Raw genomic sequence first — 24,871 nt, forward strand, 5'->3', positions numbered from 1 at the left:
TCTTTTACGATAAACCATACTGAGCATTTTTAAGAAGTGAATAAGAAGAATCTGCATTCATTTTCCATGTCCTCATCATGACAAAACCCACTTTTACATTATGAATATATGGTAAGTGCACTGTATCTTGCCAGACTCTATATATATATATATGTATATGTATATATGTATATATATATATATATATATATATATATATATAAATATGTATATATATACATATATGTATATATATATACATATATACATATATATGTATATATATATATATATATATAAAGAAAATAAAAATAACCATCTCCCCGATAACATTCCATGACAATATACTGTGTGTTGTTCATACACTGTAAGGTTGTGAAATATGGAGCCTGGTTCCTCTTTTAAATTACTGCCAAAGCACTAAGAGAGAAAAATGTCTCCACGAGTAAAAATTTCTTCCAGCCAACAGATGAGTGTGCATATGTGCTGTATTTAAAAAAACAAAAAACAAACAAAAAAAAAAAAAAGTACCGATCCATAACAATAATAAGGAGAAAGCACAAAAGGTCTCAGAGCAACAGCACGGCTACAATAAGAGTTATGACCAAAAGTAATCCCATTTTCATACAATGGGCTGTCTGGAAACTATCGCAAACTAACCCTTGTTTAATCAAAGACAAAGGTTTGACAGAGTGTCACAGCAACACTACCGTACCGGCCTGGTAGAGAAACTTCCGGAAGCAGCTTTAGTGTCCTAGTACATGTACGAAATCCTATCCAGGAGGATTCATTTAAATGAGAGAGAGGAATCAGATTTCTGCGACAATCAAACCTCAGATGTGAGCCTCCATCGCTGACACTCAATCCTCTACCAGATCAAAGTAGACACAACCATGTCAGTTTCTGTGCTAAATGCATCATTCATGCTTCCAAGGAACTGGAACTTCCTCACAGCAGGAGTCCTCTTTCCTGTTTGAATATGGAAGAGCTTTGCTTGCCAATATGATAAGGCTACCACGGGTCAAGCCGAAAGAAAAAGGAGACTATTAGGCAAATGAGTGTGAATGTGCATACCTGAGGTGTGTTACACTGCTTTGTTATCGTCATCATGTTGCTGTTTTCTTCTCGAGGAAAACTGTGTAATCTGCCAACATGATTTATCAATGTGATCGATGTGCATTTATAAGTATGTTATTGTAAAGCACCTTACACTCCATGACGATAATTGGGTTAGTCAGACTAAAACTGGACTTTTCAAATGCATGTACACGTGTTCCTTAGACTGCAATAGCACTTAATCGAATATCTCAAGCAGATAAAGTGTTTGAGTTTATACTGCATGTATCACGGTTACCGCCACGAGGATCTGAAAAAGGTGCATTTTTAATACCTGCAAAGAGAATACATGACAATCGTAGCTGGACCTAACTGTGCATTGCACTGTACTGGCAGTAATTATGTCTGAGGCCACTCCTGGAAAATGCAGACCAGCCTTCATAAAATGCATAAATATTTTAGAAGCAATAAAACACAACATGTAAAGGGAGTAGTCGCAGACATTTTGCAAATGTGATGCATATCAATGTTATGGTAATCAAATCTGAACATACAGTGTCAGACAGAAGTTAGCATGTGATATAGAGAGAGTAACTGGGCAGCAACAACTGCAACCCTGTGCTTTATTAGTGCATGGAAGCACATTGTGAATACAAGTTGCATTTTACTGGGCAATTTGTCACCTCATACAAATGTTCCGGGAGTGTATCACATCTGATGTAAGTACTATAATATGCATTATGCCAAGAAGCTGACAGAACATTAGCCAGCGCTAGAGAGTCGAGCATCTATCGCTGCATATCCTTCGAGTAAAGTGAGCAATGTCTTAGTGGCTGTTGCGGGGGCAGAGGGGCCTCCTGCTCCGTGCAATTGCCCCTGCTTTGCTTCCTCAGCTGACATGCAGTATCACCTGTCAAAGTACTTAGATAATTGGATATGAGAGGGATCGCAGTCTCACCACTATAACCAATGACACTGTCAGCAGTGTCATTGAGAACCAGCATCTTCTTGCACTATGAGCCCAGACTGAGGGACGGGCTTGAGTAAATGTATTTTCGGCCGAGTGACTGAACGGGGCAGAAGATCACAAATCACCTGGCTCAAAAGATTCTTTCACCTATCCAACGAGAGAGTGGCAGTAAATGTTTACAGGTTCTTGTCACGCAAAAACACTAAAAATAGCCTCCCTTCCCCGAAGAATGACAAGGTGTTATCTTTCACAGTTACAACCTGAGGATGGAAAACAATGAACTTCTCAAAGTATATATATATTGTTTTTCTTAAATCCAAAACATCACTGTAAAGTCATGCTTGGCAGACAGTACACCATTTCATAACCTTTAGTGGACATTATCAATATGAAATGTTCTCTATATAATAAAAGTGAATCCACAAAGCATTTGCAGCAGTTGAACAGGTGAGCAAAGGTCTTCAGTAAAAAGGACCTTGGCGTGTTTTATGTCTTCTACTTAATATTCCTCACATATACTGAATGTGCTCAGACCTTTTTTCTATTCATTGATGTCCCACTTTTTTTTGCCCTTATGAGATTTCTATTATAAATGCAACATGAAATTCTGTTAATTCTGTGGAAATAATCCCCCGTCTCACAGTGCACCTCACAGTTTACCCTTATAAGTCAAGGCAAATGGAACTATTACACTGAGCAAGATGTGGTTGGATTGCATCATGTTGGATTGACGAAATCCACTTATAACTACATTGTTTTATTCCTTCACCAGATGTCAATGAAATTACGCTATAATGCTCATTCTAGTCTCAAAGGCATTTACTGTATTGTAGCAGCAATATTCTTTTTTATGATTATATTTTTTTTTTTAACAAATATCAGACTTAAACATAAAAAGGAGTCAATGTTCAAAGCCTTTTCATGAGCGAAACTGTGAGTAATGGCCTCACTGCAATATATTACCTTGGCCCCACATGAATGACTGCGTCTTGTACAGCATGCTTGTAGAGTATAGCAGGAGCAAGAGAGAGAGATTTAAGCGAAGCAACGTATAAGAAGATTATTTACTGGGTCATCACTGACATACAGGCTGTGTTTGTGTGAGTTATCGTCAAACAATGTCAGGGAGCGGAGAACAACACATGAACCAAAGTGATGCAGCAAATAAAATCACACACATGTTGACGTGCTACTCACATCGTTGGCTTAATCAGCGGACTGCTCCCTAAACGAAATGAAGGCAGGTCTTCTGAGGTTGTTCCCTTTCGGAGAAGAAACTTTTCGGTGAGATCAAATCCTGTGAACAACGTGTAAATGCATTTAAAATCCCACAGCGGAATGTTGGCATATTTAGGAATCAGCTGCAGTCGACCAGTGCATACCTGTGATTTCCAGAGGACGATCTAAAACATCGGAAAACCTGTGTTCCTCCACACTCAGAGGAGGGCATGAGTCATCTAGAGGACGCAGAGAAAGCAACCAAGAAGCTGTATGTGGAAGGTATTCATGTTCATTCATATCTAACACCAGGTTTGAAACTGTATGAGAAAATAAATCTACAGATGATTATGATATAGTAGATTATGAAGTCATCACAGATTTGGGATGGAATTCATATTTTTAATAAGTCATCATATTTAAAGATGTCCAAAAGCTGTATTTGTGTATAATTTCCTGCAACATTAACGAGAGGTAATTCAAGTTCCAAAAATAAAACTTGTCTGCTTCATCTTAACACAACACAGTTAAACACTCATACCTGTCCGTTCACTCACTGCCATTCCAAAAGAGCAAGGAATGAAATTCAGAGTCCAGAGGAGAGCAGTCCATCTTGGCAGGTACATCATGGTTCGGACACTAATGAGCAGGCCACTTCAAAACCTGGGAGCAAAAGAAAAAATATATATATATATATATATGTTCAGCCAATCAATTACATTCAACTTTTACATCTGTCAAAAGCAAAACTGGCTAATGGGTGCAACACACAAATCACCCTAATCTTGTTTTAAACAGGCCTCGTTCTCCGCCTGCAACTGCCAACAACGGTTGATTTTATTACAATGCTGCTACTTTGCTGCCTGCAACCAACAGCAGCTTAGCAAAGTTTGATTATTTAAGCAAACTTATCGGAAATAATGTAAATAAGTAAAGACGAAATGGTGAATATACTTTTATTTTTAAAGTTCTCTTGTACCTGCAATCATAGTTCACAGAGAATCACAGTCTTTGTTTTCAAAAGTGATTTTAAAATGCAAACCATGCCCAGTTTTCCTCTTTTTTCTTATGCCCACTCACAGGTCCCTGAAAGCTTCTAATTGCATTTGTGTAAAGTCACTCAACATGGAGAATGCACTTGTGAGCCATTCATTCATTAGTTTCATGAACACCTGCCATACAGTGATGAATGGGGATGCCTACACTCCAGCTAAATCATTACACTCTAGGCTCTGTTTATGCTAAGATTTCAATTGATAACCAGCGAGCCGAGCTGCCCCACGTTCTCTGCAGACTGTGTGTATTTCATTAGGTCTTTATGCCATCAACACAAATTAGCGGTGGAACCGTGCCGATACACTTAATCAGTGGAGAATAAGACCAACAACAACAAGATAAAGACAACACAATGGGCAGGTATCACAGTGTCAATTTAGCGTATTAGCAGGTCTTCATTCATCATTATCCCTGAGAGAGTTTACACAATGTGCCAAGGTAATTGTACGAGAACTCTATTTGCAACGCGTGAACCCTGAGTTATCATGCGCCGCTTTGTCTGTACTTGGTCATAATGCCAAAGCCTTGATCTTTGTTTCTGTAGATCTCTATTAACACTCCGTTGTGTTTGATGTGTAAGCTGTCAGCAGTGCGTCGGTCAAGGACATCACGCAGAGGGCTCAAACCTGGAAACCTCCAGTTACAAGCAAGTCTCTTAAATCACTTGACGGTGCTGCCAAACAGCATATTCTGCATTTACCTCATGCCATTGCAAAGACGACAAGGATTTTCTTTTGGATGTTCAGAGTCCGTTATAAGTAGAACAGGCAGTAAAGTACAGTAAAACTATTTTTACACTCAAACAAGACACTTTCAGTCATATCTGGATTACTTTGTGTACAATACTGGTGCACTGACTAACAATAACGAAAAATAAATGACGTTTTTTGAGGACTTTCAATAACTTTCTAATCAGTGAAACGAAGTTTTGTGTGTGTGTTGTGTGTTGTTTTGTTTTGTCGTAATAGATCCAAACACATTCATTTATTTTCACCGAGGAAGAAAGCACTGCAGTCAAACTGAACTTGACCTCATAGTACCACAATATAGCCACAACACATTAAGTTAATTTATATGCGCAGTGGCACAAAGTGTGACCAATAGTATTTTTCACTCTCAATCTTTAACTGCCGCCTTCTTTCCCAAATGAAATTTGCCCCAGTGATTAATCCCCATCCAGTCTGCAGGCACTTGTGCACCTTCTCTCCTGCTGCTGGACCATAAAGTTCTGCATGCCGGCCTGCATGTGACATGGCCTTTGGGAATGAAGTAAACATGCCACTTACGGCTGCAACCATGCATGGGGTCGTAGACAAGTAGCACTACAGAGGTATCGCGTTTCTTGTGTGTGTGAAGGCATGAGGCATTCCCATCATTTCTGCAAATGCATGCAGAGTACTGAGCACAACTCATAGCCCGCCGCGGTCACAGTTATTCTACATGGCTGATTCATAATGTTTACTGTATTTACTTTGGTAGACGACAACAACTACTCTCCTGCACCAGCTGCTGTAAACGTGAATCAATTTAATTCCTAAGAAAATGGATTTTAGAAGGCTGTCTCTCTCTCTCTCTCTCTCTCTCTCTCTCTCACACACACACACACACACACACAGAGGTAGGGCGAGAAAGAGAGAGAGAGACTCCAGTCTCTCCATCATTCATCCAGTCACTGTCAGTCAATAGAAACTTCACTGTTACATGAATTTCAAACAAGCGTGTTTCTCTGCGCGACTGCGCTGATTGGCTGGGGGTGGGGTTTTTCTCTTTTTTTTTTTTCCTCGCAAATCTAATTACTACGGAATTATGTAGCGGTTCATATTCTATCCATTCAGACTCTGTGCACATTTACTGTGATAAAATACGGCGCGTTTACTGCTCTGCTGCAGAGCGTTCATTTATCACACATAACCTGTTCATGAAGCGCATGAAGCGCGTGTCCCGCGCAAGTTAGAAAAGACTACAAGCCGCGCGTGGAAAAAAATAAAAAAAATAAATAAATAACGAAAGAAGATGACAAATAAATGAATAAATTTAAAAAAACACCCACACTAAAGCGACACATTATTCAAATCGTGTCAGTTACTGATGGATTCCGACTTGGTCCACGCGCTCCTACTGAAACTCAGCCGCTCTTTGAATTCACACGGGCGTTGATTTCAAGTGTGAGCATGTACTTACAGCTGCGGTGAAAGTTTCCTCTATGGCAAAAACAAACAAACGGCAGCGAAAAAAGGCATAATCCATGTGCGATTACGATCGGTCCGATTCCGGATTCCAGGACTTGGAAATAAAAGTCACAGTGGGATCGCCTGCAAGATCTCGGTCCTTATTAGTTGCACCGAGTGGCCCTCCCACTCTGTCATTATTACTGAAATGCACTGACTGAGACTTCAGCAAACAAGAGGAACACGCACACAGCTTTCATATTAGAGGGGGGAAATAAAAGCCCCGCGGGAGTTCAAACAAACTCTCCCATTTAACACAGCCAGGTGCGAGAATTACACACTGTTTGATGCATTATCAGCCCATCAATTTGTTCTAATCTGCACTCTATAGAGGAGATAAGGCATGTGGTTATTGACAGTGGGGCTGTCTGTTCAAACTCAACATAATCTGAATGATACGCACACGTCTAGACAGGTTTTGCTTTTGATAAAAATCTCCAAATTAATCAAGGCAGTTAATAAGGAATGCAAAATAGTTTGTTCTATATAGAAGGACAGATTGGAATATTCCAACCTCATACTATTTTATTTTTAAAACATGCCATGTTGTGTTACAATACTAATACAAGTGTAGCAGTGTCCTGTCAGTTTTTTACACCCAAGTGGAAAATGTGACTGACAGTGTCCATATACTGTTTTATTACAGTGTGGACAGTGTGAGTAGAAACTGTGAGGAGGTTAAAGCAGAAGCCAGCCTACTTCTTGCTCTCCGGCTGAAACAGCACACCGACAGTTGAAGACACCCGGCCAGTAGAAACAGGTGTTCAGGCTCAACACACACACACACACACACACACACACAAAACTGTTTGGACAGATGATTTTTAGTGCACCCTTCCCTTTGAGACAGCACACACCCACTCACAGAGAGAGAGAGCGAGAGAGAGATTTCTGAAGTGTAATGGCAGAAAAAGAAAATGGGTTACAGAATAATTGGTGATTGAAGTGGCTTTCTCCTTATTGAAAGCAAAACATAAAGCATTTTTCTGTCCTTACTGTTCAAGACTTCTGCACACATACAAATCTATCTATCTGAAAAATACATTGTTAAAAATATTAGACACATTTTGAGCAAACAAAATGACATCTTTCCAGCTGTAATCGTCATTTCTGATGCAAATTCAACACTCGCCGATTTCTGTATTTGTTCCTTGTCAGTCCCTGAATATGTATCACATCCAGTGTTCTTGGGTTATCATGGAGCCCACTGCACTCCTCTTCTTTCACTTGCAAAAGTGTGACCAACGATGGCTTGATATCGAGGTTGTGCACGGTAAAAAGGGCAAGATCTCAGAGACTGACACCTCTCAATTAGATTATTAGGCGTAAAAATGAATTAATTTGGGTTTAAACTGACACATGAAGAAGGAAATCTCAACCATCAAGATATTTCTAAATGGCCCAGTGCCACCAGTAAAATTAAGGTGAAAGACTCAATAAAGATAGCACAAAGGGGACTTAGTGAATGTCATGGCATGTCAAGATATCACATATGCAGATATGTATTACAACATAAATCACATGCTAGTTCAAAACGAAAATTACATTGAGTTGAAATGTAATTACTTTACCGTTTCAACACTTTTGTATTCTACACGTTAAAGCAGATTTACTGCATCATCCAAAGTTATGTGCTACTGAAGGTCACCAAATACATAAAAGCATGTGTTGGCATACAGCAGGTGACAAGTGCATCTCACCAATTACTACTCCAAGGTAAATGTTTCCGGCAAACTGGAATGGCATCTTATAAAGTCCAAGGTCCCCAAGGCTGGTAGGTGGCTTTAAAATATCCTTGAGATTGCTGTAGAATGAATTAAAGTGGGAACATTACTGAGAAATAAAATCCACTTGTACTGCACAAATCAAAATATTAAAGTTTTTTCCAAGAACTATTTAAAAAAAAAAAAAACTTTTAGCAATATTATGTGAACATACACTGGCAATATATTGCAAAGCTTTCATTTTTAAGAATGAAATTAGTACATTTTGATCATAATGCCACATAAGTGGATTCCATGGGTCTGAAAGCTCTTATTCTATTCAAATGAATGGGAAAGTGGCCTCCAACTGTTTCTATCTTTCCTATATTCTTTCAAAGTTTGTAACATTTTCCTCTACTCCTGTACTATTCATGTTGTAAAAGGCCAGTAAGGTCACAGGTCTCTGGGCAAGAACATACAGGAGTCTAACATGTACCTGTAAAGAGGGGTCAAAGTTCATAACTTGTGAGCTTGAGGGACAGTGTTCAGCTCATGAAATCCTTTGAATTCCATAATAATCATGCTGTCAAGTTTTCAGGTACAGGTCTTTGGAGGAAAAGTTTTTACGGAACAGACTATAATTAAATGATGTTTTCCTGGCTGAGGCGGTCTTATTTTATCATTAGAAATTTAAAACGTTAGGTAAAGCTAAAATAGGAAAGTAAGACTTCGCAAGCATTGCCCTCACTTTGACTTTTAACATTATTTTGTGTACATTGCAGGCAACATCAACTTATTCAGAAATCAGAAATGAGCCTAAAAGCTGCATTTCTCAAAGGAATCTCTCATGATAGATGCATGCCTCTCTATTCTGTGCAGAATTTCAGGGATATTGACTTTTGAAATATCATTTTCATGGGTTTTTGACTTTAATAGACAGTTCACACTTCACAGAGAAAAGTCAGACAACAAGGGAGAGACGGGAGATGTAGCAAGTAACAGATGGTCATGCTGATTTTGACCCCAAGGCATTACATGCTTGGCACCCTCCTGACATGACTGCCAAAATATTCCAGAACATAGTGTCAGAAATGGCTATTTTAGAGATGTTATTCACCTATCAAGTTCTATGTTTTCATCAATCTTAAGAGTATGAAAGCAAACACAGGTGGTGGCTCCAATGGATATTTGCAAAAAAAAAAAAAAAATTCCTCAATATTTTCAACAGTGGCAAAACAACAGATGCAACACAAAAGTAAAGCTTCTCCGATTGCTCGCTCTCATGTGTTTTGTTACAGGTAACACTATGTGACTCACCACTGTTACATGTTTCTGGGTGCACTGTGCAACTGACACATAATCTATGTGATGCCACACCATACATAGGTCAGTGCTCTGGTAACACAGGGACGAGTCCCAAGGTTGACTTAAACGTTTTTTTTCTTCTCCCTCTCTAGGGGTCGCCACAGCGGATGATCCGCATATTCAATTTGGCAGATATTCCTGACAGAAGGTCAGGAAGGTCAGAAGGTCATCCAGCCCAAGGAGTACACCGGTGACCCCCTGTGGCTGGGGTCTGTGTAAAGTGTCCAATTAACAATGAGCAATGGGAATTGGGTACCTTGCTCAAGGGCATCCCAGCCCTTGGCCTGGCAGGGACTCAAACTGGCAACCTTACGGTCACAAGCCAAGTTTCCTTTCCGCTTGGCTATGGGCTGGGCTGGGACAGGCCAATGTCCTCGCTAAATGTAATGCCGCTCTGCAGCAGAAGGTGATTGGTATAGGTTGCTGTCCTGCTCACATCAATCATTACACAGCCAGGACAGCTCTGAAAATGCTCTGCTCAAAAACATTTCAACCTCCAGTCCTAGAAAGAATACAGAAAATGTATTAAGTGTGTGTCACCCAAATCCTTTTTGATTTCAAGTTTCTTGAAGGCCTTCACTGCTGTGCTACAAACCAGTGAAGTTATAAGGTAAAACTGACTGTAGGACGTGATGACACACTTCTTTTAGTTTTGATTCAAATAGCGTGTTACTATCTCCCATAAATCAAAGAACATCAGTGGTTGTTCTTCCACGGGAAATGACAGTTAATAGAATAAAGCTTTAATCACAATACCTTCAAACGTACTACACTTTTTGTTGACTCCACCTTTACTCTCTTTATTTATCTTTTTACCTTACCATGTGCTGAACTGTGATCAGCACATAGCATCTTTTGAGTACAATATTCTGTGTGACTTTGTTAAGTTAATGCTGTATATATTCTTTGTTAGATTACCCTGTGGCGACACTGTATAAGTGGTATGCTCTGTGTGAGACCATCAATTACAAACTGTGGCTCTTAACATTTGCCCACAAGCCTCTTCTGAGACATAAACACCTTGACCTCTTCATATAAAATAGAAGCACAAACATTTTGAGATGCCTCTTATTTTTAAGTATAAGTAGAGTATGTTGATCGGATTGCGCCCATTGATAGGACAACACCATTACTGTTGATGCTGTAGCTGCAGGACAAAGCAGAGACTCAACTCCCCAAGTTACAGTGTGTCCTGTAATCTGTTTATGATTGATTTTCTTTCAGATATTTTTTTTGACTGACAATTAAAACAATACGTTCATCAAGGCGCAACACAAACCATCAGGTATTGAGGCATCATTTAAATCATATTAAGAGCCATTAACAGCCATTTTTCCAACACATTTGAATCAATATGCAAATACATTGGGAGCAGAGTGGCTTATTTTCTTCAAATTTAACAACACAAACATCAATTTACTGTTGAATTACTATATTACGTTTCCCCCACTAGAGTAGTTCTAAATTGTATCTCCTTTGTCACTTGGCTGCTCCCAAATTGGAGTCATGACATCAAATTTTTTGCCCCCGATTAACCCTATCCTCTATAGCTTTGTTCATCACACATCACAGCCTCTGTCATGTCCTCACTCGGCATGTCTATGTACCTTCTCTCCAGCTTTCCTCATTTACTCATGCCTGACAGGCCCATCCTCAACACCCTGCTGTCTCCCTCTGGTTATTACCAAAGCGTTCCCCATGTGCCGTCTCTCTGATGTGCTCATTCCTGATCCTGTCCTCCACTTCTTTCACAAACCTCATCATCTTCAGTTCCTGTTACCACCAACTTTGTCCACCACCAGCACTGTCTCCAACCCCTACATAATAGCTGGTCTCACAAGTGTCTTGTATTGTATGTCTCTCATTCTTGCTGTGATTTTATTGTCACAAAGTACTCCTGATTGGTAGGTCTGGCACCCCATTGACCATAGGCCCCTCGTCATTTGCTGCGTGTCTTCCCCATTCTCTCCTCACTTTCATGCTATGCTGCCCTGTACAATACAGGCAAAATACCCCAAAAATAATGTAAGAAAAAAGAGACCCTTCTCCATCTGCTCCACCCTCTTCATAACCTCACTATTCCAGTCCCCAGTATTTCTGCCCAGTTGACCCCAGACACTTGACCTCATTAACTTTTGTCACCTCTTCTTCCTGCATCTGCACGACCACGTCATCTCCATTCTAGAATTTCTTATCTTTCCTATCCACATTGTTAAATCGCCATTGATTTTATGCCGGATGCCCTTCCTGATGCATCCCTCTCCATTTATCCTGGCTTGGGACATGCACTGAGAGTCAATATAAGCAACCCCAGTGGCTGGATTACAGTAAGTGCACTACATCTCATAATGAATATTTACTATACAACAAATACACCGCCCCGCTTTGGACATTTGTGTACTTGCATGTGTGAGTGTGTTTTTGCAGGTGCACTGTATTTGCACTGGATATGTACCAACGCAACCTCAAGCAAAAGCTATTGTTTAGCCTTGAATACGAACATAATCTTCTTCACCACACCAGTCAAGTCATCACTGTTTAATGGATTATGAGGCAAAGCACCTGTCCTTCTTACAGGATCGTTTACTAAATCAACATATGGCAAAGCACAAGGCAAAGACAGCACACTGTTGTGTGTTACTAATCTGTATGCAGACATAACCAGCCATTGATGTGTCTTTTCATGTGCCCATAAAAAATCACAAAAGCCATTAAGAAGCCTCATTCATCATTTGTGAGAGCTCACCTGGGCATGAAAACACCCAGTATCTCGACAAAATAAAAAAGAGTCATACAACAATGTGTCAATCTGGCCGACAGCTACAGTTTTATAGAGCTTTTTTTTCTTCTTTTTTTTTAAACACTAACCCATCTACAGTATAGGGCTTGAAAAAAAATTACTTGGTGGAAATTTTCTCTTGTTAGTGCAGGGAGTAGTCACAAGTAATTAAATTTTAAAAAAAAGAAAGTTTGACGTTTCTGTAACAATAAAACTTCCCTTATACTTGACACTGAAATACACTGCTCTATGTTCGCAGGATGTATTGTTTCGATTAGGCTATATTTACACTTTTGGTCATTTTAATTTGTGCATTTCAATCACCTGCCTTTTCAGCAAACTGCCCCTGTGTTAATTTGAACTGTGTAATATACCAATATCTCTATTCTTTATCAGGGCACATTGTCAGCCTGCATGATAAAGGTTTTTGCAGTTTTGAAAGGATGCATCAATAAATCAGACCTACCACCTTTGTGCAACTGAATACTGGGTTAATAAGTAATTAAATCAGTCAAAGTAAAATGTTTGAAAACCATCAGTCAAATCAATTTTGAGATTTTCAGGTATTTTTCTTCCATATCATGTTTTTGGAGAAAAGAATGATCTAAAGTAGCCAAAGTGATGGATTCCTATGACATTTTACAATTCTTGAAATGCTTTTTTTAACAAAATGATTTTTGACATACTTACAGCTAGAAAGTCTTTGTTCCAGAGTATCAATAAACATTATTCAGTCCACAACAGAGGCAACGAAACAAGCACTGGAAGAAGACTAACCAGTCAAGATCAAAAGAATTAAAAGGAGGGGGACAACAAGACAAAGACAAAAACAATTAGATACAGTAATAGGGAAAAAACAAGGACAGGAATTTAAGCAGAGAAAGGACAGAGTAAGGACAAATTAGAATGCAAAAAGGAAGCAATACAAGACAAAACAACCAAAATACAAATGCAAAGCTGTATCAAAACAACTGTATACAAAATCAAAAAAAGATTAATCTTAATCCTTCACAGGAGCAGATCATGATGGATTTCACTAAGATCTCATTTAAAAAAAAAATGGCTAAATAGTTTTGTGCAGTATGTTCTAATTTGTAAACAACTATGAACAAGAATATTGATGTTCAGATTTTTGTTCAAAAGTTTTATGCAAATGAGTTCATGTTTAGTTAAATAATGCATAAGTTGCATCACAAAGCCTATAATACCAAGCATATTTGTGTTGACATCACTGGGGAATCAATGGGGACGTTTGTAAGTTAGCTTTTCAATCTATTCACGCATTGCACATTTTCTTTAAATCAGGGGCCTAAATTAACTTTAGCAGCACTTGGTTACTGATGTTAGAGAGTGGAAAAATCCAAATCAGTAGGGAGTGAAAAATGTTCCTCATTTCAGTAAATAACAAATTTACCCCCAAAACAAGAGAAGTTCAATATTAATTTTCAAAAACCTTGTCTTCATGCCTGGTCTTGCAAAAGAATTACTCAAAAAAATGATTTGGGGTTTTTCCTTATGGTAATATAGTAACTCTTAGACTGAAATACTGTATATCGGACTTCTTTGACATAGTGCACTTAGAACTGGGAGAAGATTGAAAAGACAGCAAATGCTTGGACACACCAGGGTCTGTGTGCGAGATGACTTTGATAAGAAGTGTGGGAACTGGTGGGTGTGACTGGCATATGAGTGGAATCTCACTATGATCAAAAATCCCTCAAGCTTACAGTCTCATGGAATCTGGCTGTTTGCAGGCTGTTTTGCAGTGCACAGCCTCTGCCCTAATTTACAGTGACCCACTTCTACCCTTTCACCAAATGTAGAGCCTAGTGAACTGCATGTCTTGTACCTGAGTTTAATGAAGTTCAAGCCTTTTATTAACATCACTATAGCTCTATACTTTGTTAATTAATGCGTGACACAAATCATACTGTATGCATTAAAAACAGGAAAACAAACATAGACAGTGACAGTACAAAGCACAATGGTAGAAATATCACCTTTGGTCCAGACAACCACATATCCCGGTATTAACAAATCACTGTTACCACTGTTATGGATCCTTGCCATCTTTTAGCAGTAAAAGCACGTGTTACTGACTGATGTTCATTTCATGTAGGAAAATAAGGGAAGCTAAATGGAACCCAGCCAACGTTAATTTGATTATTTACACCAGCGGTTTTCCTACTGTGGGCCATCCAAATGGCTGACGTGCACTGGGCACTACTAATAGCAACGAATTAGCTTAAAAGTTTTTTAATACCTTTTCCTTCTCATTCGTCTTCTGTTGCTGCTCATCCAGACGAATGGGTAAAATAAATGTGACCAGTAAAGCTGTTAAATTACACAGTTCATTAAAACTCCTGTAATCACCAACACATCGAAATTGAACATATGAACAGACCTTTTCTGTGGAGACGTCACGGTCGCTGCTCACCAACCGCCGTGATGACGTCAACAGAAACACGTGGGTTTGTTATTGAAGGAAGTAAAGATGGCGATTCAGTCGTTGCTCTCCGAGTCAGCTCTCGGCTGGTCTATTTTCACCTTTATACTTGTGGTAAGCCAGTGTTAACTTGCCTGTTCGCTTTGTTGAGTAAAACAGTGTGAGACAATTTTTCTGAGATGTGTTAGCGGCCAGAGTGGAGGCTTTATCAATGTGTAACCGACCGCGACACGGCTGTGCTGGATTAACGTCAGTGTTAGCTTTGGTTAGCTAACATTAGCCGTGTCACACGCACATCCTGTTGTTTTGCATGATCCACTCACTGTGGCGTTTATTATATTTTACACTACGTACTATTAGCAGCAGTATATAATACAACGGTGTCGAAAAATAGGATCTTTAACCCATTTTTGTCTTGTAAACAGCGTATGTTTACGTATTGAAACTGGCTTTCAATACGACGTACGTAAACGCCCCGTACACTTGTCTTTCTGCATAAATAATAGATTGCTTTTGAGTCACATGATATGGCGTTTTTAATCACCGATGCTGTAACCAGTATTACATGTCCAATCCCCTGAATCGCCCCATGCGAAGACGAAGACCTCAGCTGTACTTAGTACACAAACAAGTTCAGCAGATTACTAATAGTTTGTAATCTGCTGAACTTGTTTGTGTGCACGTGACACCTACTTTACATCTGTCCGTCCTGAGAGAGCAATTACTCCTCTGTGGGTCTTTCTGAGGTTTCTCCCATATTCCCCCCTTCAAGGGTTTCTGTAGTTTTTCAAGGAGTTTTTTGTGAGGGTCGAAGGACCGAGGGTGTCACTTGGTGCAGGCAAATTGTGTTTGTGATGTTGGGTTATATAAATAAAATTGACTTGACTTAGTAGTAATCTGCAACCCAACTCATCAACTCAGCTACTTGGTGACATATCTAAGTAAGGTAGAACCTCGGCAAGAATTCAATAACAATGTATATTGATACAACACATATATTCATAAATGTGAAAATTTTACCTCTGGTTTATGAAATGTTTCTCTGTTGAATTATGTGCTTGTTGCTTTCTGTTCACAAAAAATGCTAACATAATCACAGCTGGATGGAATCTCAGGCTATAGTAAAAACATGACTTTAATTGTATGACAATCATTGCTATTCTTACTGCTATTGTTTGATTTAAAACATGATCATTTTTTGGCCATATTATCTAGTCAGAGCCCGTCCAGGAGGGTGCGTAGATGACAGTACATCGCTATGCTCGCCCTACTTTGTATCTCTCCAATCTCTTATTTGAATGCAAAACAAGCAGCCAGAGGCTTAAGGCCATGGGCCTTTAATTGATCCTGTCATTTAATGGCAGCCCTTGATCGGACTAGTTTTAGCAGTGTCCTCTCTTCCTCCTGCTTGTGTGTCTGGAATATGACCTTGTCATTTAAAATCAAGTTTGTTGCCCATCCATTACAATGGAAATGCCTTTAATTATTTTTTTGTCTTTTTCATTTTAAACTTCATCATGATACACACACACACACGTACAGTATGTTTATAAAAAGCTGGTATTGTCATTAAATAATTTCAGTAATTGTAATCTGGCTAGTGGCTACTTATTCAAAAGTTATCTGGTGTGTTATCTTACGTCTCTGTTCAAACTGATCCTAAAGAGTAAAAGGAGATACGAGTATGATGTAATCAGATCAGTTGAGTCATAGCACCTGGGGTCTGGCTATTTTCAGTGTCTAATTACCTACTTGTCATGTTAATGCTTAAGTCTGAGTGTTTCATTTTAAGTACAGTACCTCACATAGCACTGATCATGTCACAAAGGTAGACTCTATGAAATTTATTAAATCAGATTGATTCATATTAATTTCTATACACATGTTGTATTAATTTTTGCCTACTTTTCTTCCCGTTTAGGCAATCCTGGTTTTCTGTTGGGTCTACATTCGGAAATTTCAAAGTCGTCAGGAAAGTGAAGTTGTTTCAACCATCACAGCAATATGTGCGCTGGCCATTGCTTTGATAACGTCCGCTCTTCTGCCAGTAGATATATTCCTTGTCTCATTCATGAAGTATCCCAATGGCACCTATAAGGTCAGTATCAGTTCTGTGAGAACTCATTAGAGCCTGAGGCAGCCTTTTTATGTGTATATATATATATATATATATATATATATATATATATATATATATAGTATTTTTGTAATTTTACTACATTGAGTAGACATTGTTTTTGTCTAAACACAGAAAGCTGATTTTTATTTTTTTGCTACATCATTGCATTTGCTTCTATCTATTTGTAGGTTCAGCAAAGTGTGTAATGATGCCCTCATTTGAGCAGCTGTTAATTTTTGCTTTGTCTGCCTTCAATGCCTCTGGATATTTTTTGTTGAATGTGTCATTTTGTTGTGGTGTCATCACAAGTCATCACCATCTCACCTTCCTTACTTAAAAAAACAAAAACTCTCTGCGATTCTATTGTATAAGAAATAAAATTATGTAAGAAGCGTACAAACGGTGGCTTTCTGTTCACATGTATGGACATTATTTTTTTGTTGAATTAGAGAATGCTTATGATAAACAGTAGAACAACAACAAAACGGACTGAGACAATTCATTGTTCATTATTCATTGTTATCTGTTTATTTCTACCTCTTTAGGATCTTGAGTTCAGTGTTAATGAATGTAAGACAAACTGAAGCAATGGTACTGATATACGTAGTATCTAGTAATACACCACCAGCAATGACGGATGCTCTTTGTTGCCTTTAAGTTAAGACCCATTTGTTTTAATGTGCTTTTGTTTAATTGATAGTTGTAATTGCAATTAATTGTAACTTTGAACTTTTTTCTTGGTAACTTCCAGGAGTGGGCAGCAAACAATGAGACAAGAGACCAAATTGAAGACACTGTGCTGTATGGATATTACAGTAAGTTGATGCTTTTAATACATAGTTGTACATTAACTTTGTTTGGGGGATATTTGTGTGCAATATTATGTGGACTTAAGATGTTTTGTAAACAACGGTTGTCGGTAGGATATATCATTTTCCAGTGACATAAACTCAATACCCTCATTCAGTGTCAGTCCACCAACCATAGTCAACCATAGACTGTTACTTATATTGTGGAGACTTGCTTTCAAAACTTGGAGGTCTGTACAGTAATTCACTGATTCTAGAGTGTGTTTCTTCTTGTAAATAAAAGTTTTGACTATTAAACGGCAATATAAGCAAAGCATTGGATACGTTTATGCCCATAATAATGAGTCAGAGTCACCATAGGGATTAGCATATTATTCAATGTCTATACTATATTTTTAGTTTACCATATGGCTTTGCAGTTATTTTTTTTTATAAAGAATGATTTTAGATTGATGATTTTCCTAACATATATTTGTATAATGCCAATGCAAGTTAATGACATTAGATGATTTGTTAAATTAATTATTGATTCACATTTTCATATGTTGTTGCATGTGACTGGCTGTTACAGACACTCCCTCCTTCATAAAAAAACAAAGGCAGTCGGTACAGGGTAGGATAAACCACTAGGTAGAGAGAGAGTTCACAGTCATATTTACAAGTTCACAGTCATATTCACAAGTCACAAAATTTCATTTGCCGTTCTTATAAGTTTGTTAACATTTTGGGGGGTTAATGACAAAGGGACTGTTTGGAGAGATTGTGGTAGTTAATATAAAGCTCAGGCCTTGCTCTGTAGGGGGTGTGTGGCACCATCGACCCTTATCAGCATTGACAGGAGCCCTGCCAATGGCTTTAGTGCCGATTCAGCACTTTAAATTGGCTGACAGCTGTGGTTGCGTGTCCTGGGCTTTAAGGACTCTTAAGTGTAACAGGGTGTGGTAACCTGTGCTTACCTGGTGCTGAGGCAGAATGTTTCCTGAAACTGCTTTGCATTAAATTTTTATTTGCTTTATTTAAGAGGAGTCACTCAATTTATTTGACATATTGTTATTAGTATTCGCTATTGAGGTCATGTTTATTTAACTACCCCTAATAGTTTTGCATTAGGCCTGTATCGTGTTTACTGGTTTCGGAAGTTAAGTGGATGATGTATTGTCTTAGCTCAGCCTGACTTCAACCTGACCAAACTCTGTTAAGTCAGAATGAGTGAAACCACTTCCTGTGCAAGTGCACTTGGCATAAGAGAGATCATCCATGATTTGTGTTGCTGTCATGCCGCTTTACTGCCTCAGCCTGCGTCCATGCTGTGTGAAAAAATGCAAAGAATGATGACAATGTTGCATTAAAGAGTGATTTGTGGCACAATGAAAGAAAAGAGCTTACTGTGAAACATTTCTTTATCATTATACACTATGTATAGTACGCCTTCATATCGAACAGTCCTTACAGGGAAAAAAATAAAAGAAGGATGTAACAAAACACAAAAAAAGGTTTCCATAAAAAGTGACTTTTTATATTTTCAAAAGTGCTCAAACCTTCACCCGGCCATCACATATTTCATTAGCTGTAATTGTCACATTTAGTTTGCACTCAATATAATTATAATATTTCACTGGAAGTGACATTTTGTGTTTCGCTTGTGGCAAAATTCAGCATCATTAGTGCATTTGTGGAGCATTCAATCAGACATTTTAGATTTATCCTCCCTGATACTCTTCTGCCTGATGGAGGAAGAGCAGGTCCAGTCCCCATAGATAAATCCATTATTTGTGTGGTTGCAACAGTATCCAGGCTATTTGGCTGATAAATTTTCAACTCGGGGCTATTAGTGCCTGTGAACTAAAAAATAAACTAAATAAATAGCTAAATAAAATTAAAGGATGACATAAGTTTGTTGTCTTTGACGGTAGCAAATTCAGTCATGCCAGAGACACTAGATCACACATTTTCTAACAGATGCTGGCTTAAAATGCCTGTCAGCAACACTGTTATGTACCGTCTGTTCCCAAAATGCCAAATGCAAGGAAGGCAAGCTGTCTCTTTGCCCAGACAGCCCAATCAAAGAAACCATTTCACTGGTTTAATGATCAGAGAACTGGCTTTCACAGTACATGAACATGCTCATGAATCTAGCATTTGGGGTGCCACAGTATATGGTCCTCTTGACACACAAATATGATTTCATACACAAGATTGATTTTCCATGTTATCTATCTTTGTATTTGGTATCCTCTTAAATTGAAACTTAAAAAAAAAAAAGAATAATTCAATAGGTAGACTTGAATGCTGGACTGTGTCCCATTAGTAATTTAAATAATTTAATGGTCTAAATGCCTAGGAACCATGTTCATGGTGCTACAGTTACACTTAGGAAATCTGTTACACATTAAAGGAAATTGTATGTTTAGTAATGAGCTTAGTAAGTATATTTCAGTCTGCTTAGAAAGCATAAGTCACGGTCTCATTAATTTTATGAGTGGGTGCCGAAGTTGCCACACATAATACAGCATTACATTTTGTGGGATCCATATACTTTGCTCTTGGCTTACATTTTATACTGTATGTGAAGTAAGAGTTATAATCCAAAGTTTGTTCATGCTATTTACAGAAAAATATATTTTCTTATATGTATTTCCTTAGCTGTAGACGTACCATGAGTGGAGCAAACTCTTGGTATACGTCTCAGATAGAGAGAGGTGTTAGAGAAGCTTGAAAGAGTTCACAGGTCTGGGACTATGTGTGGAGCCAAATGATGACATGGCAAATTGTTTTGCCTGTAACCTTGTGTGCCTCTTTAAACAAAAAAGATCCTTCCATTTCTGATTTAAATAGTGTTTCTTAGAGCATGTTTTTGGAAATATGTTAAAGAATGAAGCCTCTTGAATGTTTTTAAATACATCCCATTCTTAGAGGTACCAAATACAGACACATTATTTATTAACAAATTGCTTAGTTCATTGAAGCTGTTGCACCAGTAATTAGTCTGATTTTAGGCACTGCAGTTACAGTATATTTTGTGAGATGCTATCACTGGTGTTACTTAGAGTTAAATACTTTAATTGCATTGTATTTATTAGACAGAGCTCTACAAGGCAATTTAAGTAGGTCAATGTCCTTAAACTAATATATTAAAAATGATAGCATTACAAACATGATTTGTGATGTGTAGTTCATTTTACTACCATGCCATTGTTGTGTGCAAGTAGAAATTGAGAGACTCTTTCCTGTCTATTTCAAGGAACATCACTTTATTATTTGCCAGTAGATGGAGACCAAGCTCCATGAGTGGTAATGTGCACAGATGCCTTAAAAATCTAACTTACCTTTAATGCAGATTTTTTTTTAAAGCCATATTTGACAGCACTGCCCATTTGTCTCTCCACAAATGGAATAATTATAGGGCTGACAGAGATTTCCTGTTTTCTCTCGTGGAGCAGGTTCGTGGAGCAGGTGGTGAATACAGTTAATAAGCATGTGCATGTCCAGTGATTTTTTCTTTTTTATTATTATAAAATATTATTTTCATTATTTGCTTTGATGTAATTCAGTGGCCTTACATGGATGTGATTTGGCAAATATCTGTCATTTGCTGGTTCAGAAATATGTCTCTGTGTTCAGTTAAACCTATGGTTGACAGTGTGAACATGTCTGCAGCAGTTTCAAATCCACTTTTCTGCTCTGTAATTAAAGTGTGGCACTTCATGTGCACAGTGTTGTCATGGTGGGGGAATTATGGTGGGATAATTGCAATGTAGCGTTCATTATGACATTAAGGGATTTGTGAATCCACAATTACATGAAATCACTTAGAATGGGTGAGGTTATGATTGTCTTAGGTTATTTGGACCCTTTTGTTCATCTACTGCACGTGGTAAGGGACCTATGATTAAGAAGTGTCTTTTCTCCTTAAATTGTCATAGAATACACTAATAGAAACATCATAAGTAGGACAAGTCAAAACATTTCATCTATGTCATAGCTAAGACTGATAACAGCATACATATGAGGATTGTTTTGTGCAGTAGGACTTGCCAGTCAGAGGAAAACATCTAACATCAAACTACTTCACAGGGTAAATAATGCAAAAGTTGAATTAAAACTGTCACAGTGTGTGAAATGGTATGTATTGTCTCTCGACTATGAATCCTGGAGTTGTTGACACATTTTACAGTGTAATGTCAAATAAAATGAACCTTCAACTTGACAAAGTAGATTTGTGTCTTTGAGTGAAACACCCACTTCCCTTTAGAGCCCAAATAGCTTTTTGTGTCTTTGATGAACCCTATATTTGAAAGCCTTGCCTTTCCATTTCCAGCCTCAGTCCATTTATACACTTCCTTGGACTGCTCAGTGCTTCAAAGCAGTGGTGCATGAGACCCTTAAGCAACATGGCAAAATACCCCTGGGCCTTTTAAATAAATAATTGCTTTCTCTCTGCCTTTTTGATGCCATTTGTAGAAGAGAAACATGGGAGGATGCAACCCTCTTGTAAATACATTTTTGTAAAATTTTGTCTGTGATTCTTCTTATCCACCTGCATAAGATGACTTTCTTATTTGAAAAGTAGTGCTTCTTTTTAGAGCATTCAGAAGGCAAGGACATGTTCCAGATGTATTTCAGAGGGATACATTCGTTTAGCATGGCTTTTATTAAGGAGAATGTACTAAAGCATACAAAGTTGCTTTTCTTGTCTGCACAAAAATTGCAACCTATAGCTCTTTACTTATACTTTGTCAGATATCAGATATTTAGACATTTAGACTATTGACAAAACCTAAGGACTACAGTTGCTGCTCAGTGATGTGAGCCCATCACATTAAAATAATGTGGAAAAATAAAATTAGCGACATGTTTAATAAGAATATCTGAAATTTGATTATTAAAAAAGTTTGAGAAATGTTTACACTTGAAAATGAAACCAAGGTAAATAACTATTTGGCATTTATCTGTAATACAAATAAATGTTTTTAGTGGTAGGCAAGTACACTCTATACAGTAGGAGGAAATAAGACGGGTACTTATAAACAACAACGCCACTCAGCAGGCAATAGGTAACAAGCATAGGAAATTGCATATATAGCAGCAGATGGAAGGTTAAGGGGCATTTTTCTGACCCCTTGAATGAGTGAATATTCAATAGTCTGTTAATCCTCGACAATAAACTGTGGAAACGCACGTCTATTATTATTATTATTATTGTTATTATTGTTATTATTATTCTTAGTTTAAATTTGAAACATTGTACCCTTTGTGTTACACAATGGGGCTCATTCAATCATTCATCCATCTTCTACCGCTTTATCCTCCACATAAGGGTAGCGGTGGACGCTGGTGCAAATCCTAGCTGACATAGGTCTTGAACCCAGGTCTTCTTGGTGCAAAGGCAAGAATGCTAACCACTACACCAACCATGTGGCCTCTCAGTGAGGCTCTTGCTTGAAAAAGCTACTCATGTCATACTGCTAATAAGTCAGTTTCAGCAGTGTTTGATGCTTCTGAAAAGTTATGGTTCACAAGCAGTAGCATAAGCAATTAATATTACAGTTTATCATTAACATCTCTACCGTTGGCCTACCTCAAATTCTTTTATCCAGTTGTTTTCTACTCATTACTAGCAATGCTGTTACTGGTGATGTCATTGTTGTTTTTGGCAAGTGTTCATTGTGAGGGTCTCAAGAACCTCTCATCCATAACACATAACAGGTGCCACTGCTCGTCCCTATTTCCCCAGACATTCACCTGCCAAGTTTGATGTCAAGTGGATGACTGGTTGTATTTGTCTGTCTAGGAATTTTGTTGACATAAAATTTGATAAAATTGTTTCTCCCTGCTGAATGTCCCCCTTGCTAAGAATGGAATGTTTTTGAATTTAACATGTCCGTATCATTAAACAAGAATTGGTTAAGCGAAGCAAATGGCTTCAGTAACCAAAACAAGCCATACATTTTTTTTAACCTGTAAGGACTACAAAACAATTTCACACTAGTGAGGCTTAACCTTTCATTATTTATTTTTTCCAAGTTCCTCTGCCTTATGTTTTGCCGAACACCTGTTTACGGTCACACTGAGCAGAAACAGAGCAACATGGGCATCTAGTACTTCATGCTGTCAAATTTAAGTCTCATATTCGCTGGTGTTTTATCCCTGGTTTGGCCCCTCCAGAGTGGTGCCTCCCTTGATGTTTACAGGAAATGAGAGTTAAAGCTCGTAGTGTCATACCTTTCAGCAAGTGTCTGTGCAGACAGATATTTTCATCAGTCTCTGGAGTACTCTGTCAGTGTCTCTGTGACAAATCTCCCCTGGCATTTAAGTTTTTACATAATATGTAATACATTCTTCCTGTCTGCAAGGGACAAGAGTCCAGGTGCTTATGCCCCTGTGGAGTGCCACAGTGAGGTGAGGACAAGGGACCAATGTTACTCATTAAGCCATATATGGACCTCGAGGGAAATGGTTACTACTGCTCTGAATGATAATTGACAATCATTGTGAATTGCCACAGTTAATTGTTAAAGCCGTAGTGTGGAACTTTTCAGCTCCACATGGCTCTCTCTTTCTGTTAATATAGCAGGGTTTCTTTTTGGTTTCATGTAGCGACAATTCCTTGCTATTCAGAGTGATGCATTTTATGTCAGGTGAGGCGGAAGAAGCAAGACTGTGTCATACTGCAGCACTAAGAATGAAAATACCAAGAAGCTTTCTAGAAGAGAATTCTACTGCAGAAAATAAACCTGGACATTCAGCAGGGACTTCATTGTCCCATTTTATTCACAATCACGATTTTGGCTTCTCGTGAACACAGTATGTGTTATTGAAAATGTGTGCTCTGCTACAGCAGTCGAGTGCTTCCTGAGCAGTTCCCTGACGTGTGTGTGCCAATCACAGATGCCTCTGTTAACTTCACCACACATCTCCAATTAAGTTGTGTTAAAACAGCTGTATACGTAATTTACAAAAGTACAGCAGAATTGTTTTGGTAATTACTCAGAGATCCACGGAGGGGGGGTGATATAGGTTCAGCACTGGAGCATTAAAATATGAAGTCAACTTTATTCTGTTGTTTTGTCACATACACCAGTCCCGTCAAAATACATTTCTCATATTTTTATGAGCACATTTTGAGAATACATTTTAAACAGT

The 24,871-nt window shown here is 38.3% G+C and overlaps 2 protein-coding genes across 7 annotated transcripts in view; one reads left to right on the forward strand and one right to left on the reverse strand.

Annotated features, from left to right (window-relative positions):
* LOC131473976 (collagen alpha-1(XIX) chain-like) overlaps positions 1–14,808 on the reverse strand; it is a 94,790-nt gene extending 79,982 nt beyond the window's left edge. For 3 of the 6 annotated variants that reach the window (XM_058651650.1, XM_058651649.1, XM_058651647.1), the window contains exons 1-4: positions 6,461–6,644; positions 3,765–3,886; positions 3,388–3,462; positions 3,203–3,302 (exon numbers count right to left, since the gene is read on the reverse strand). In XM_058651650.1, the coding sequence (XP_058507633.1) occupies positions 3,203–3,302; positions 3,388–3,462; positions 3,765–3,852 (263 nt within the window). In that variant the 5' untranslated portion in view covers positions 3,853–3,886; positions 6,461–6,644. Of the gene's footprint in view, positions 1–3,202; positions 3,303–3,387; positions 3,463–3,764; positions 3,887–6,460; positions 6,645–8,207; positions 8,312–14,758 lie in introns of those variants that run through there. The other 3 variants (XM_058651651.1, XM_058651652.1, XM_058651648.1) reach the window with 2 other exon arrangements.
* lmbrd1 (LMBR1 domain containing 1) overlaps positions 14,789–24,871 on the forward strand; it is a 42,687-nt gene continuing 32,604 nt past the window's right edge. Inside the window, exons 1-3 of the mRNA XM_058651654.1 lie at positions 14,789–14,914; positions 16,722–16,898; positions 17,671–17,734. Of these exons, the coding sequence (XP_058507637.1) occupies positions 14,849–14,914; positions 16,722–16,898; positions 17,671–17,734 (307 nt within the window). The 5' untranslated portion in view covers positions 14,789–14,848. The remainder of the gene's footprint in view (positions 14,915–16,721; positions 16,899–17,670; positions 17,735–24,871) is intronic.

This window comes from Solea solea, chromosome 15 (assembly GCF_958295425.1).
Source record: "Solea solea chromosome 15, fSolSol10.1, whole genome shotgun sequence".
NCBI classification, from domain to species: domain Eukaryota; kingdom Metazoa; phylum Chordata; class Actinopteri; order Pleuronectiformes; family Soleidae; genus Solea; species Solea solea.